This window comes from Manis javanica, chromosome 8 (genome assembly GCF_040802235.1).
Source record: "Manis javanica isolate MJ-LG chromosome 8, MJ_LKY, whole genome shotgun sequence".
In the NCBI taxonomy this organism is placed as follows: Eukaryota; Metazoa; Chordata; class Mammalia; order Pholidota; family Manidae; genus Manis; species Manis javanica.
The window spans coordinates 90,421,779-90,438,306 of NC_133163.1; the positions used below are offsets into that span (position 1 = coordinate 90,421,779).

The following is a 16,528-nucleotide window of genomic DNA, read 5'->3' on the forward strand; positions in this document are numbered from 1 at the left end:
GTCTGGTTTAAAAGATGCTTTGTCTGCCCCAACCTGATGACTTGGGTAAGCAGTTAACTTTCTCTCTGAGATCATTGGTATGTACTAAAAGCTAGAATCATTCTTTACATTTCTCCTGACTACTTAATCTGTAAGAAAGAACTGAGTTAGACTCCAATCACAGTTGGCATGGAAATTAAGAGAACCCACAATGTATTTCTGCAGTTATAACCAAAAGAACTTGAGCATCCTACCTTCTTTCCTGAGATAGTAGAGTCACAAAGGTTTCCCCAGGCATAACATAGCAGCATTTCTCATCCAGGGCATGATAGTACTTTGAATGAGATAAGTCTTTGTGCAGGTAGGTCTCAGGCATTTCAGAATGTTTTATATACCTCTATTTCCCCCATAACCAAGTAAATGCAAGCTGTATTCCCCTGGCTGCTGTGTCTACAAGAAATTTTTCTGTTTCTAGATGTGAGAACCCCTGGTATAGTTTTTATTTTCAGCCTATTTCACAACATTGGAAAACTCAGAGGATAAGTGCTAGAGTTCTCAGGGCTATGGAAGTTGTAAGCAAAGGGACTTTCTAAGCCTGTTTTGGAACTGGGCATAGGTGAACTGTGTGTTCCAGGATCCTTTCTCGCAGTCACCAGAGGACTCCACATAGTGTCAAATTGACATTGCCTTTTACTTTGCCACCACTTATAAAATTTGATAAGAAATTTCATACAGATTCACAAGGGATTGAAAGAGCCTTTTGAAATAATTTAAGGCAGTTTTTACACATTTTTTGTGAGGAAAATGAGAGCCAAAAAAGTGGAATGCTTTCCTTGTGATAACAGTGAGTGGACAATCAGCTAGGAGAACTTCCTACTTTTTAAATTTTTTCCTACCTCTCCCAGGTTTAAAATATTTGGGAATTATAGTTTTATGATGACCAAAAAAATGTTGCATCTTGTGCCAAGGAAAAATGGTAGCAACTGTAAATTTTAAAGCAAAATGATAGATCATTCTGTGCTGTGAAGGTATGTGATGGGATTAGTCAAATTATTTAGAAATACAAGACCTGTCACTGATAACATTCAGGGATTTGAGGGGAAAAATAGAGACACAAAAAGAATGCATAAAAATAATCCATTCTTTTCTGTTACATAAATAGTTCCCAGTAGTTTGGAGAGTAGCTTTCTTGCACGGAATTGGTAAACCTAAGGAAAATATAATTAATCAATAGTGAATTAGTGTTATGAAGGTTTTTTTTTTTTTTTTAAGAAATAAGGGTTGGAATTACAGATATGAGTAAAATGGAATATGGTGTTAGTTTAATAGAAACAGAATAGTTCGTTATACAAATAGCAGTTTACAAAAAAAAGAGTCTTGTTCTTTTCAGTTAAACTCTGGGAAGGAGGAATCTGAGTGACACCTGGAAAGCCTAATCTATAACAGTTAACAAGAAGGGCTATGACACCTATAAAAGTTTAATTTCCTCCATCATAATTCTCATTGTGTGTAAATCATTGCTATTGTATGAGTTGATGTGTACAATACAAGGCAGAGGCCTGCACTCTACTTCTAGTACTTGCTATATATAATATGGAAAACCTGATTAATGTTCTGTGGTAGCCATGCACTATGATTTAGATAACACTTTGTGTCACTAAACTAAGCCTGAACATTCCCCACTTGGGTAGACACTGCCCCTGCTCCTACAGGTGCATTTTTATAACTAACCACTGGAGGGAGCTGTTTGCATAGCTAAGACACCTGCAGTACCTTTTTTTTTTTTTTTTTTAGACCAGCTCTGCAGCTTCTTTCATGGCCTATTTTTATTATCTCTTTCTCTTAAATCTGGGCTTAGAATTCACGATCCCTATGATTGTAATAAGAACAATGAAGCTTTGAAGATAGTGGACTTTTCCTACAGTGTCGACCTTAGGGTGCAGCTAGACGTTTTTACCCTCAGCGGCTTTCGGACTGTACAGATCCTGGAAGGACAAAAGATTCTGGCTAACTGTTCTTCTCCCTATCAGGTAAGTGTAAAACAAGCCTGAGCTAATATGGAGAGGGTTTCTTAATCTCTTTCTTATCTAGATAAGCTAGTGTTTACTGACACTGTATCTTGGAACAGATGACCTAGTTTTCAGATATCACCAAGTCAACCAAAATGTACCATTTTTCTGTCATAACACTGAAGACTATGCACATACACGTGCAAACACATGACTAACTCATTAACCTAAGTGTCAGGATCATTTCTACCACTTATCCGATCTTTTTTAAGTCATTTCTATTATCTTCTCTGTAAAATAAGGATAACAATCTGCTCTGTGTACTTAGAATTGTTGTGAGAATTAAATAATGTATATAAAAAGAACACTAGGACACATGTAAAGTATTTTATACAGTGGCATTATATGCAAAAATTCCTTCTGACTCAGCTCTGGACCAGTGGCATTTGCTGACTGAGTATGTAGCATGAATCTGAACTAGTCATGTGGACCAATTTAGATCATAGCTGGAGTCCATGCAGATTCCGTAGGTCTACAGTTTGAATTGACAGTCCAGATATTTTTGTCATCTTGTGTTTTTAAGGATAATTCCTGAATTGGCTCTATCAATCACTTCTTTGGGGAGTTTGTCCCTATACTGTAAGGGTAAAGAACAGTCCGCTAAAATACATGTCATAAAATAAACTTAGTTAAGTGCTATAAGACTTTTCAACTTCCTACATAAATAAACTGCTGTGATGGTGGCAGAGAATTATTTTAGCTGATGGTGCTTTTTGTGATTTCAGGTAGATCTGTTTGGTTTAGCAGATTTAGCACATTTACTATTGTTCAAGGAACACCTACAGGTCTTCTGGGATGGGTCCCTCTGGAAACTTAGCCAAAATATTTCTGAGTAAGTACTGGCGATTTCAGGGTCTTTGCCTGCCTGAGTTATTTTCTCTTCCTTCTGGGTGCTCTCTTTGCTTTGGTAGTCTTAGTTTCCTTAGTCCAAATGCCATGATTCCATTAATTTCAACCAGTTTTCACTAGAATATCAGTGGGGTGCCTAATGCAGGAGAAAGGAATTGCTAATTAAAAATAAGAATCAAACTATTCAGACCTCAAACATCGTTCAGGACCTAGATGTATCTTTTAGTCTGCAACTATAATACAGAAGCTTCTCAGTTCAGAAGTGTTAATAGAAACATTTTGTGAAAACAATTTTCTAACCAATTGATACTAGTTTTGTACCCCTTTTTAATAGCTGTTATCAAAAGTTAATAAGCACCTCTTGAAGAGAGTTAAATTTCTAAATTATATGCTAATTTTAGGCTATTATTTACTTAATGAATGGGTGGAACCAAAGCAGAAAAATGAATGTCCTTGGAAAAGAAATAAATGCTCTCCTAGTAAGAGCTCCTTGGTCTCAGAACCTCAGACCTGCTCAGAAAACTTTTTAAATATATCATGTTCCACTTCAGCTTACAGCTTATAAATTCCCAGAGTAAACTTGCCAGACTGTCACTTATTGGTATGTTTGGTTTGAAAAAAAACAGTGTGGAATATTTAACACCCTTTCTTCTACATTCCCCCTTCCAAACAATTGAATTATATTTTTTTCTTTATTTATTATCAATTCAGAATTTAGCCAGTCTTGTTTATCTTCAATGTATCTTTAAAAATAGGCTTGAAATAAAATGTAAGACATATAGGATAGATGCAGGTATCTCCGGTTGGGTATGGTCCTAGGTGAGTCTAAGACAAATGAAACAGGTGGGGTCAGTTGGAGTTGTCTAACAGCCCTGCCTTACATAATAATAGTAGCTTCTCTGATTAAAAAGAAAAAGTACAAACATCATAAACTTAAGCAGTTACTGTAATCAAGCTTAGGATTCTCAAAGGATTGTGAAGATAATAAACCACTGAGTGGGGAAGAGAGGGAGCTGTAGTCTCTAATGACATAGATCTTAGGAAGTTAGAGGACAGGAGCAAGATTCATTTTTCTTCTATTTGTAGAAGAGAAGTGCTGCACCTTGGTACACAGAGGAAATTTATAAATCCAGATGAGATACTTTCTTTCCATTTATGTGCATTGTATTATGGCTTTTCCCACTATGGTAGTCTTTTTCTTCTAGACCCAAACTGGGCTTTCAAAGGATTATTTGAATGATCTCTAACCCTAGATAGAGTATTACCTTAATTCATCTTTGTGCATAATTGTGCCAGTGCATTAAACACAGGAAGAACTCTTTTATATGTGTAATCTTGATGGAAATGATTTTATATATTTTTAGGCTAAAAGCTGGTGAATTGTGGAATAAATTCTTTGTGCGGATTCTGAATGCCAGTGATGAGTCCACAGTGTCTGTTCTGAGGGAACTTGCAGCAGAAATGAATGGGGTGTTTGACACCACATTCCAAAGTCACCTGAACAAAGCTTTATGGAAGCTAGGGAAGTTACTCAGCCCTGGGGCTTTGCTCTTCCTGCAAGAGACATAATCAAGGCTGTCACAGATCCTGCCTAAAACCCCATGGTGGTGTTGTGGAACACTGGACCTGTATATGTTACAAGTTAATTTAGGACACATTTAGATACACTACCAATACATTTCTATTTCTTGGTAGAGGTATGTTTCTAGGTAACTGGCATTTTTACACAGCTATGTACCTACTCTTGGTCTTGTCCAACTTTAACGAAGAACTGTTTTATTCTAAATAGACTCCATATGAATGGGACCTTGTTGTCATTTACTTCATTTGCCTCTACTTTTCCCTTATAATTTCTGACATGTACCTTTATGACCACTATGTATTTTGTAAATAATAAAATAGAATTTGTTAAATTTGTGCTTTTAACATCTCATCTACTTTTTACCAACTAAGATAATAAAAAATGGCTTGATTTTGTAGACAGGAGCTATTTAACCATGGAAATTAATATATCTTGGCCTTGGAACTGGTATAATAGGATCGTAAGAAGACAGAATAGCCAACCATTCCTTTAGATATTCCTGAGCTTCCACTAAGTGATCTAGATTGAAGAGTAGATAAAATGATTTACACAAGGCCAAATTTTCTTAAATTTCAAGTGGCAAAATTGTTTATGTTTTCAATATGTTTTAATGTTTTCCTTTTTGATCCACCAAGCCCCTTGGTATATTTATGTAATCTAGTGGTACTGGGACTACTATTTCTCTTAATTAGGAATGTGACTATTAGAATGGAAAAGTAAAGGTCTGGGGTGGGGTTTAGTAACCTTTCAGAAATGGAATAATCACCATTCTATTATGTGAAGGATGACTTTGTGAGAGGAAGGAATAAAAGGGGGTTTTGTTATTTGGAAGATCTGAAGAGGAAGAAGGTCAGAATTAAAAGGTAACTTTGAAGCATGGAATAATTCAGGAAGAGTAGGTTTAGATGAAGCATTAGACGCCCCCAAATAGAAGCATGGGGATAGGGAAGAAAATTGGTAAAAAGGGAAAAATGAAAATGACCTATTTCATATCTATATCAAAATTTTATCAAGTATGCCCCCATGCTGATACCTGATTTTTTTTATTTTTTAAATTTTTACTCTAGTTGTTAGTGTTACTACTCTAAGATTGCTGAACAGCAGAAAATTTTAAGTATATCTCAAGTAAAAATATTTAAGCATATATGGTAAACATGAGTTGGATCTGAAAGATAATTCAACTGAGAAATTTTTTCTCTAAACCAAAATACAATTTTTCAATACAAACATTTTCATGTTTGCTTCTTGTACAACAGATGATGTAAAATTACAAGACTGTATCTTTTATGTAATCGAGCCCTTCTACCCCTCTGCCCTGGTTTCTCAATCTACTGCTTAGATGCATTGTTATTACTCTGAGACTGGTTGATAAATTTAATTCTTAACATAGACTTATACCATCTAGTGAATTCTACAGCAAGGCTGACAGACCTCCACTCTGGGTAAAGCTTTGTTTTTGAAAGTCCACCCTGAGGAGCCGGGGGGAAATCTGAGAAAGCTACTTTATTAGAGAACTTTCAACAGTTTTGCCACCTCTCCCTCCATTCCCTATCCACTCCAACCCCTACCTTTCTTTGCAGAGAGGAGAAAAGAGTACCTGCCCAGTTAAGACCTATGATCTCTTAATTTTCTCTTTGCCTAAGCATAGAACCACAAAGTGGGCATGTGTCCATTTCCCTTTTATTTTACACTTGTTTGTCTTGGGAGAAGGAAGCCTCTTTGTTTTGGCAGAAGCTGAAAATGGTTCCTATTGCTTGTCTACTAAGGCAGGATTTTTGCTTTTGTTTGAAAAGAGACCATGGAATATATGGTGCCTCACCATTCACATAGTGTGCATCCACTAATCCTCTTCCACTGATAGAGCCTTCATCCTCCCAAGGACAGTTGTGTAAGAAAGCTTCTACCCAAGTCAGAGTGCTCTCGCTGATGCCCAAGCTGGATCTGCAAGTAAAAAGGTTTCCTACAGTAGTAGGACTTTAGACTGTTAGTTGAACTATTATCTGAAGGTAGATAAGAAAGCCTTTCAGAGGCTTAGTACAGGGCTCTTCAAAATGACTCTTAGTAATTAATGTGTTTAAGCTAAAGTCTTTAAGTAAAGACAGCAAAGAAATGCTTTTTTTCTGTTGCATCAGGAAATGAGGAATTCTTCCTCCAATTGCACCAATTCTTCCTAAATATGCCAAAATTTGCTTCTAATCTGGCTCCTAAAATTAAGACTTCCCTAACGAGGAAGATACTTTTTAAAATTTATTTTAATAAGGCGAACTTCAATCTTAATGAGGTCTTTGGTTCCACCAAAGACACAAGAAGCTATAAATATTTAATAGGGTAAAGGTGGCGTTTCAAATCAGTATGGGGAGAAATGGATATCCACTAACTGGTGTTGAAACAATGGATTAGAGTTTGAGCCCATCACTAGTGCCGCCCTAGTTCATACAGTACCTTTGTGCAAGTCAGAAAAAGGCTCCTCACTCTGGCAGTTAGTTCCTCCCGGTACACCGCAGCGTGACTGGGTTTCAAGCCCTATACCTTTGTACAGAGAATAAAGTGCATAGCCATACATATCCAGTAGTTTTGCCTGTTTCACTGCTTATTTGCAAAAAAATTTTACATAGGCCAAAAGTTAATGTAAGAAGATGAACATATAAAATACTAGATGACTATAATCTTTTGCCTGTATGACATAAAAGCAAGATATAAACAAGATTTCTATTTATTACTATTGTAGATAGAAAAACAGAATCTAACATGGCCACCTATCTCTCCCCTCCAAAGGAAAAAGAAAAACCATAAAACAAACTAGGAAAAATTATTTGCATCATCTGTTAGTTGCATTATTTCAAGGTCTCATATCTCATCTCTATGCTTTGCCCCCACCCCCCAAACTACCGACCTCTAGTCATGTCAGAACCCTCCAATGACTTCCAGACTCATTTGACCCAAAATCCAAAGCCCTTATCATAGCCTACAAGACCCTACCAGGCCTGACCCCGCTATTTACTGATCCCTTCCCTGACTCCTTTTCCTTGCTCACTCCACTCTATCCTGTCTACCTTCTTGCTACTCCTTAAATATGCCAATGAGTTTCTCTCTGCTTGCCATATTTTCCGTGTAGAATGTTCTTTCTTGTATCTTCACATAGATTACTCCCTTATTTCCCTCTAGTGTCTTCTCAAATCTCCACCTTATCAGAGAGGCCATTCTAGACAAAACAGCATCCTGAACACACTGCTGTTATTTTATATCCCTCTTACCTTGCTTTATTTTTTCCAAAGCACCTATCACCAGTTCACATGTGTGTATGTGTGTGTGCGCGCCCATGCGTGTGTGTATGTTTTTTTCCCTGTATCCTACTACCAGAATTTAACTCCCAAAGAGCAAGGATTTACTTTGCCCTACTGCCTAGAGAACAAAGCACTGTTTTACCCTAAGTACAAAGAACTCTGAAGAAAAATGGAAAAATTTTTAGTAGAAATAGACAAAGGGCATGAACAACCCACTAAAAACATTTCAACAACCAACATACATGAGATGTTCACTTTCATTCCTAAGTAAAATGCAAAATAAACCTGAGATTTTTATCATTCACATAGTAAACGGTTGAAAATTGTGTTGATGAGGGTGAGGGGAAACGCACTCATATTGTTAGTTGGAGTTCAAATTGGACATCATTAGAAGGTGCTTTGGACATCATTAGAAGGTGTTTTGAGTTTATGGGGTTTTTTTTCCTTTGGAGGGGAGAGAGAGGTGGCCATGTTAGATTTTGTTTTTCTATCTACAATAGTAATATTGGTTAATTTAAATATTCCATTCAGCTGGGAAATTTTTTTTTTTTAGAATTTATCTTAACATTACTGCAGGTGCTCGGATATAAAGCACTGTTTGTATTGTCCTCTTTGCTTCCAAGGCTCAGTAATCCCAAAGGGATAATCAACATGACAGACCCTGGGAAAATAGGAGTCCTGAAACTATTAAAAAGGTGATGACAAGAGCATTTTTGTAGAATTTGGGGGGCCTTGGCATTGGTTCTAAAGGCCCATTTTCCAATTTAGCCTGAGTCCATAGAGATGGCAGACCCTGAGGTAGGCTTTGAAAGATGAATTTCAGACATTTTCAACTTATATTTAAAAAAAAAACCTGAAGGGGGAAAAGTGATTATCTTTAGGAAGAGTGTATGGGGTAGAGAGAGGAGAGAATGAAAGCTTTTCCTTTTCAATTTATACCTTTCTGAACATTGAATTTTCTGACCATGTGTATGTATTCCTTTTTTTTCTCTAATGGGATAATGCAGGCTGAGAAATTATGGGTCATTGTTTTTGTTATCTTTTCCCTTCTCTATATTTTAAGAAATAAAAAGCCTAGTAAATGTTAGGGTTTTTTTAATGGGAAATTTTATCATCCAAATATAAAAGCAAGAATAACTTGGAATTAAAATGAGAGAGTGAAATCGTTTTAAATCTTTGAAGATAATGTATATCAACTTCTATTTTTAGTATGTTACAATTCATGTGTGTTGAAGTGTTTGTAATGTTTCTATTCAAGATATGCTTTCTAAAATTACCACCTTTCTACTATTACAATTTCTTATATCTGTAAACAAGGGATTGAATTACATAAAACTCAACTCTCTTCAAAAGAAAATACATTTTATGGCTTTCATATAAAAACTTGAGTTTCTACAAACTGACATTGCATGATTAAGAAAGAAACAGGCAATGATGAACTTAGACTGAAATTCTATAAACATACTTTTTTCCATCAAAGCATACTACCAATAATCTTGCTCTTTAGAAGCTCCTGTGGCGAACTTTTGGCTGCTGAGCAATATTGTCCCATAAGTTCAAATTGGCCTCTCCATGGGAAATAGTGGCTGCCCGGTCAAACTGCTGGCTTGCGAACCCCTTGTGAGCAGAGGACTATGTGTCTTAGTAATTTCATATACCCTTAGAAATAAACACATAGTTCTCAAAAAATCAGTATTAAATTAAAATGTTGGAAAGAATAGCCACAAGTTCAAAATCTAGTTATATGGGAGCCTTGGATAAGGGGGAAATTAATCTATCCTCAACTTGAGATGTACATCGAATCATAATTCATTTCTAGTGTGTCACTTTATGTTTCTTTAACCTATTGTAATTGCTGACTGTACATCATGATAGACTTGTTTACTACTTGCAAAGTTAAATGTTATTTTCACAAGTGTATTTATTCCATCAAAATGTGTATTTTCTTTATTTCCCATGTGTGTTTAATGCAGCCTCACATTCATTTGAAACACTTAGTTGTGTGAATCAGCAAATCCTGCAATTTCAAAGTAGCTGAATCTTAATGGCCTAGTCATGATACATTTTATTTAAATGCTTAGGCCCTGCAATTAGAAAAGTAACAATGGTATTTCATAAAAACAAATACCCATAAAATCTGAAAAAAAAGAACATGTATTTATTTGTTTGCTTTAGCATGTTGTAAAGTAAATTGAGAAAGAAATTTGGGAATGCTAGAATAAAGTGATAAAAATATTGAAAAAGATGACACATGAAGCCTCAAAGAGACTGGCTTGTTCATTGCTAGGAGAGATTTTCCAGGTCATCTGTACCCACAGCTGAACAGATAAGGAAGCCTGTTGTTCAGGACTCAAACAGATACATTCATTATCCTAGCATGTGGACCAGGGGTTGAGGTTCCACAGTAAAGGCACTGGAGGCAGCCCCATAGCTCCTACCTGCACCATTTGCCTGGTGCATTATGTCACCAGCTGCCTTGGACGGATACCTGTATATGCCTTTCCTAACTCAGGAGCTCTTTGGGACAAGATGTGTCTTTTTATAACCTAATTACAGCTTGCATGTAGTGCTCACATTATAGCGGGTCAACTTCACAGGCCCAGGGCCTGTTAGAACTGCCTCAGTTCTAGGGCAGCTCCCTGCCTGTGGTGAGAAATGCTGCCCCCTGGAGCCAGACGCCTGGGCTTGAATCCTGTCTGTGGCCGTATGGCACTGAACAAGGTACTTACACTCTCTGAGCCAGTGTCTTCCTCTATAAAATAAGGATAACCTGAGTGACCACTTTATGGAGCGTTGAGAACCAAAGCTTTTAGCACAGATATTTCTCAACATTTGTATTGATTTAGTTCTAATGTTTAAATGTTCTAAAGTTCTCTGGAAACCTCTCCAGTAAATTGGCTGGAGTTGGCTGGAGTCTTACTATCTTTTGAATTAATTTACAGAATATAGCTAAATCTGTAATATAGTAAAGATAGGTGAAAGAAATGCAGTGTTCTGTAATCTAAAGGGGAAATGTGTTGTTTCTATTGGGAGTGACCTTCAGGGAACCAAATATTTGTACTTAAAGAAGACAGTCTCAAGATGAGCCAAGTGCCCAACTATCAGGAAGGGCCATCTGGCCCCCAGTCTTCAGTCCAAAAGGTCTCCTCTGGCGTACAGCCCTTTGCTGCCTCTGTGCCATGTTCAGAGCACAAGAATCTAAAAGGCTGCCTCTGGTCCCCTTTGCTCTAACGTATGAGGCAGAGCCCTGCTGCCCACGCTGGTGGGAAACAGGATGCAGATCCCTTCTCTCTAGCCACCTGCAGATGCATCTCATTCCTCCATGCCCCTCCTTTCTCTTCCTCTCCCCACTGGGGCAAAGACTCTCTGGCTTACGGAGCAGGGCCTACTCACCCCATTTAAGGCCAAGATATTTAGTGTCTTCCTGAGATTCTGCTAGAGCTTAGGCTTTCGGAACAATTTCTATTTCATGCTCTGCTACATCCCTCTCCTGAGCCAATGGATAAAAGGCGACCATTTAATAGGAAAAAGGGGAGGAGGAACATAGGAAGCCCTATAAACAACTCAGGAACTGGAAAACCTGGGCTCAAGTCAAACAGGTCGGCTGCTTACTAGCTGCATGCTCAGGGCAGGTCGGTCTGCCATCTATAAGATAGGGCTGATGGCTCCCACTTCAAAGGCCGCTGTGAGAATCGAAAACACAATATGGTTGCTGAACATGAAAGTGCCTTGGCTCGTAGCAAACAGCAGATTCCTGTCTCTCTGCAGCAGCCAGCCCAGAGCCAGGCACACAGGAGGCTGTCGGAGCTGGTAGAACCCCTGTGGAATCTAAGCCCCCACTGAGATGCCTGACAGCGTTACTCACCCAGGCCTCCAGCTGCAGCCCATTCACTCCTGTTTTACTCTTTGCTGAAACATGTTCATTTACCACCACCACCCTGGGACAGCAAATGACTTCTTGGAATGTGTTAAAGAAAATTAGGCAATAAATATTTATTAAAGTCTGCTGAGGTTCCACATTAATGACAGGCACCCTGAAGGATATAAAGTGTAAGGCATGCTCACTCCCTTCAGGGAGTTTTTAATTTAGTTAGAGCAACAGGATATTACAGGTCAAAAGCCAAGAAGATATAGAGAGAAACAAGTCAAAGTACATCTCAAGGTAAACCATGACCAAGAGCAAAGGAGTGGGGCAGGTGTGTTTGGACTCTGAGGAAGTGAGGCCCCTGTGGGCTGGGGTGGCATGGCAGGAATCGGAGCTGCTCTGTATCAGGTAGTTTTCAGATGCAAAAATCAGGAATACAATCCAAGATACAGTGAGGGGTAGGAATATCTGTCAGCTCACCTAGCAGTAAGCCGGGAGCTCCGCAGTTCATGTGGGACCCAAGTTGTTGGCACCTCTCGAGTCTGCCGTCCTCAGCATGTTGGTGCTGGTCCCCTGAGGGAACCACCGGCCACCACAGTTCCAAGCTCAGCAATGGAGCAGCACCAGAAAACTGCCCAAAAACCCTCCCAGCAAACCTCCCCTCTTCTCTTGGCAGGGTTGTCAAGAGAAGAGGGGCCTAAATCAATCCCTGGCAAAGGAAAGGAATTACCAAAACGGGTTCAAACTATCAAAATTCACCCTTAGGCTTGGCACTGGGAAGGGGCCCTCCCCTGAACGTGCAGGTAGGAGAGTATACCTGGAAGTAAATTGACTTCCAGCAAGTAAGAAGGGAGGTGAGATGGATATAGAGAGGGAACCAGTAGTGTCTGCCACATGGGTGGTGGTGGGAAGAAAAAAGGATTTGGTAGCAAAAAGCATCCTGTGCTCTGGAACAGATTGCCTGGGTTCAAACCCCTGTTCTGAGTAAATCAACTTCAAGAGGCCTTAGTTTCCTCCTTTCTGGAATGGAATAATAGTTCCTACCTAGACTATGAATTTCATTGAGGACAGAAACTCACCCTGTTCACTGAATTATCCCCAGCACCAATACAGAGCTGTGTACCTAGCAGGTATTCAATAGGTATTTATTGAATGGATTTATTAATTGGATTATTGTGAGAATTGAATGAGTTAAGTCCAGCAAGGGTTTAGCACAGGGCACAGCCTATAAACTATGACCAGAAGATTAGCTTTTAGCCACAGTCATTGTCGACACGTGTCCTCCGCATATCCTGCTGCTTTGCATCACCAGGGCTGCCAGATTTATCACTAGCCCTGGCTTGTCACAGAAGCTGAGATTCGTCAAGATTCTGCTCCTGGTGGACTGGGGCTGGTGGATGGCAAAGGCCCATCACATCTCTGCTAGAGAGAAGATACACTTGGCAGTCCATACTGGGACTCTGCAGTTTGTGACTCTGACCAGTTTCTGAGCATTAACAGCTCGAGGTCAGCCCCCTGGAGTCCCCCTGGGACCAGCCTAACTCACTTCTAAGTCCACATGGCCAGAGCGGAAGGGCACCCATTTCCTCTGACAGAAGTCTTCTTTTTTTGCTTCCAGCGCCTTCCATAGAGGCTGTTTGCAGGAAAGCCTCATCCTGTTTCTCCTGCTGTTGGAGGTCGATGGCATGGTCCCCAGCCAGGGTCACTCCTAATCCTGTTGAGATTTTGATCTGTGCCTCACTCCCTCATGTCCCCTGCGTCATCATGACAAGGATTGGGCAGGAAGGGAAGACCATACAAAATGGTGCCTCCCTTTTGCCCTCTCAGGCCATCTGCTGACACTGGCCTCTTCTCTTGGCCTGTCCGCCCTCTGGCTAAGCACCTGTTACCCTATCTTCTTGTTTCCCCAGTCATCCCAGAGGCAGGGACACTGTAGGGATGGAGGCATGAGGAATGCTAAACCCACGTATCAGAGCATCATCCCTGTGCCCCTCAGGCTGACCATGGTCCCTTTGCCTTTCCCTGCTTCCCCCGCCCATTAGTATCCAGGAAGGTTCCACAGCCCAGACCGGGCTACTGGAAGGCCTTGTCACTCCCTCTTGGCTTCTAGGCAAAGGAACAGCCCTGGGCTTTCTGACCAAGGCCGGGGGCGCAGTGGCCTAGCAGCAAGGGTATTGGACAGCAGCAATTAAAAGGCATAACTCCTCCTGAGCTATCCCGATTTGCTTTTGTTGAAAAGAGCTCCTGCAGAAAATCCCTAATCTGCAGCCCAGCAGGCTCTCCTACTCCATGGAGTATGGTGGAGAGGGTCCCCCTGCCAGTTGCCCTCCAGCCACCAGGATACCTCATTGCCCTGGGCTCCTTGCCCCCTCCTGCCCCTATAGGAGGGGAGAGGGAGCAGGGCTGGAGAAGAGGGCACAAAGGGATCCAGAGCATCCCTATCTGACAAGGCCCTTCAGCTTCCTTTCCACTGAAGCCCCAGGACTTGACTTGGTCATCCCCCTCTTCACTACCAATACCATGGAGGGCAGGCAGGTGCCCTGGAGGCATCTGCTTCCCATGCACCCCACCTGCCCTGCAGGAAGTCACCTGGGAAAATCTCTTGAAGGCAGGGCCCCTACCTCTGGCCTGTCTTTCCTGGAAGCCCAGGGCTGAGGTAGTGCCAGCCCTGGAGTGCAGAACACAAAGCCTCAGTGACAACACCTGCCACTAATCCTTTCTAAAGCCTGCCTTGGCTTGGGATGGTGGGGGGCACCTCTCTGTGATGAGAGGTGGTGATGAGTGTAGACAGGTGGCAACAGGCCCACACAGCCATCAGAAAACCCTTCGTAAGGCACCTTCTATACACAGCACAAGACGGGCAGGGAATATGGGGAGCAATCTAAAGATGTAAAAAATTTGACAGGACAAGGGAATTTTTACCACACTCTAGAACCCCAGACTTTGTTTCTGAAACTTTTTATGCTTTTCAAAATCAGTAAAAAAATCTTTTCTTTTATAGGAAAGACCTTTCCTATTTCAGGTTTATAGGAAAAAACCTTTCCTCATCTTTTATGAAAATTTTAGGTCCTCATCGCTACATGGCCTTTCCAAACACATCCCCAAAAGACTTTTTTTAAAACCAGGCAGTGGGACACTGTTGATGTAAGCAGTCATTCCAGTTGAACCTGGATGGTGCAGATGAGGCAACTTACTTTGGGGACTATTAAGTGTATAATGTGAGAGACTTCATTAAGAAATTGTAAGGACATGGAGAAAGGGGAGTCCTCCTACACTGCTAGTAGGTATGTAAATTAGTTCAACCATTGGGGAATGCAGTGTGGAGGTTCCTCAAAAGACTAAAAATAGAAATACCATTTGACCCAGGAATTCCACTCCTAGGAATTTTCCCTAAGAATGCAGGAGCCCAGTTTGAAAAAGACATATGCACGCCTATGTTTATTGCTGCACTATTTACAATAGCCAAGACAAGGAAGCAACCTAAGTGTCCATCAGTAGATGAATGGATAAAGAAGATGTGGTACATATACACAATGGAATATTATTCAGCCATAAGAAGAAAACAAATCCTATCATTTGCAACAACATGGATGGAGCTGGAGGGTATTATGCTCAGTGAAATAAGCCAGGTGGAGAAAGACAAGTACCAAATGATTTCACTCACCTGTGGAGCATAAGAACAAAGAAGAACTGAAGGAACAAAACAGCAGCAGACTCACAGAACCCAAGAATGGACTAACAGTTGCCAAAGGGAAAGGGACTGGGGAGGATGGGTGGGAAGGGAGGGATAAAGGGAATAAGGGGCATTACGATTAGCACACATAATGTAGAGAGGGGCACAGGGAAGGCAGTATAGCACAGAGAAGACAAGCAGTGACTCTACAGCATGTTACTACGCTGATGGACAGTGACTGTAATGGGGTATGTGGTGGGGACTTGATAATGGGGGGAATCTAGTAACCACAATGTTGCTCATATAACTGTATATTAATGATACCAAAATTTTAAAAAATTTTTAAGAAGAAATTGTAAGGACACTGTTTTGGCTGATTCACACTGCTGCAATTCCCTGGCTTGAGGTTCAAAGGCAGACACCCGTGGCGACAGCACGGCTGCTGCCTTTGACTGAATTACAGATATGTCACACTCAGGGCTGGAGCTAGAAAGGGCTGTGTAGGCAGCAAAGGGAACATCAGGGCGTGAGGAAGAAAAGCTGAGTTCCAGTCCCAACTTTGCCTCTAATGTCCTCTGAGGCTTTGCTGAGTCACTTAATCTCTCAGAGCTGCAGTTTTCTCACCTGTACAAGGAAGGGTGGGGCTGATGACTCTGGAGTCCTTTCAGCTCCATGACTCACTATATTCTAAGTAAGGATGGCCATAGAACCTCTTCAGAGGTTCATTCATTTGTTCAGTCAACAAAGTTTTCATGAGTATCTACTATATGCCAAGAACCATGCTGGGTTTCCTGACCCGAAGAGCTCACAGCCTGCTGGGATGAGCAGAGAGGTGACTGCAGCATAAAGAAGGGCACAGAACACACCACTGACTCAGGAACATGAGCATCTGCCTGCCCACCCCCTGCAACAGGTAGCTGGGCTTTGCAGTGTTTCTCCCAGTGGCTGGCAGATCCCCTAATTTCTATGGCCTACAAAAGAATTAGATCGAAGTTTGCAGATAGTTGCACAAGAAGTCATGCAACACTACAGAGTAGAGAGACAGGTCTGTTTATGCTGGCCATCAGTTTTCAGAAGTCCACGAAAACAAGAAGAGAAAACAATCAACAATTGCTGATTATCACACCCGGGAATTAAAAATGATTAGGAAAAATGGCAAAGATGCGGTGGTGACCACTGACTGGCTTTGGCATCCAGCACCCATTCCCCTTTCCTTTAGTAACAGCA

The 16,528-nt window shown here is 40.7% G+C and overlaps 1 protein-coding gene and 1 long non-coding RNA gene across 3 annotated transcripts in view; one reads left to right on the top strand and one right to left on the bottom strand.

Annotated features, from left to right (window-relative positions):
- The window catches only part of BUB1B (BUB1 mitotic checkpoint serine/threonine kinase B), a 48,479-nt gene extending 43,669 nt beyond the window's left edge, over nucleotides 1-4,810 (top strand). For both annotated transcript variants that reach the window (XM_017667718.3, XM_073211625.1), the window contains exons 21-23: nucleotides 1,838-2,009; nucleotides 2,774-2,880; nucleotides 4,262-4,810. In XM_017667718.3, coding sequence (XP_017523207.3) covers nucleotides 1,838-2,009; nucleotides 2,774-2,880; nucleotides 4,262-4,466 — 484 coding nt within the window. In that variant the 3' untranslated portion in view covers nucleotides 4,467-4,810. The remainder of the gene's footprint in view (nucleotides 1-1,837; nucleotides 2,010-2,773; nucleotides 2,881-4,261) is intronic.
- LOC108401649 (uncharacterized) overlaps nucleotides 1-16,528 on the bottom strand; it is a 34,494-nt gene that overhangs the window by 5,240 nt on the left and 12,726 nt on the right. The window lies entirely within an intron of this gene.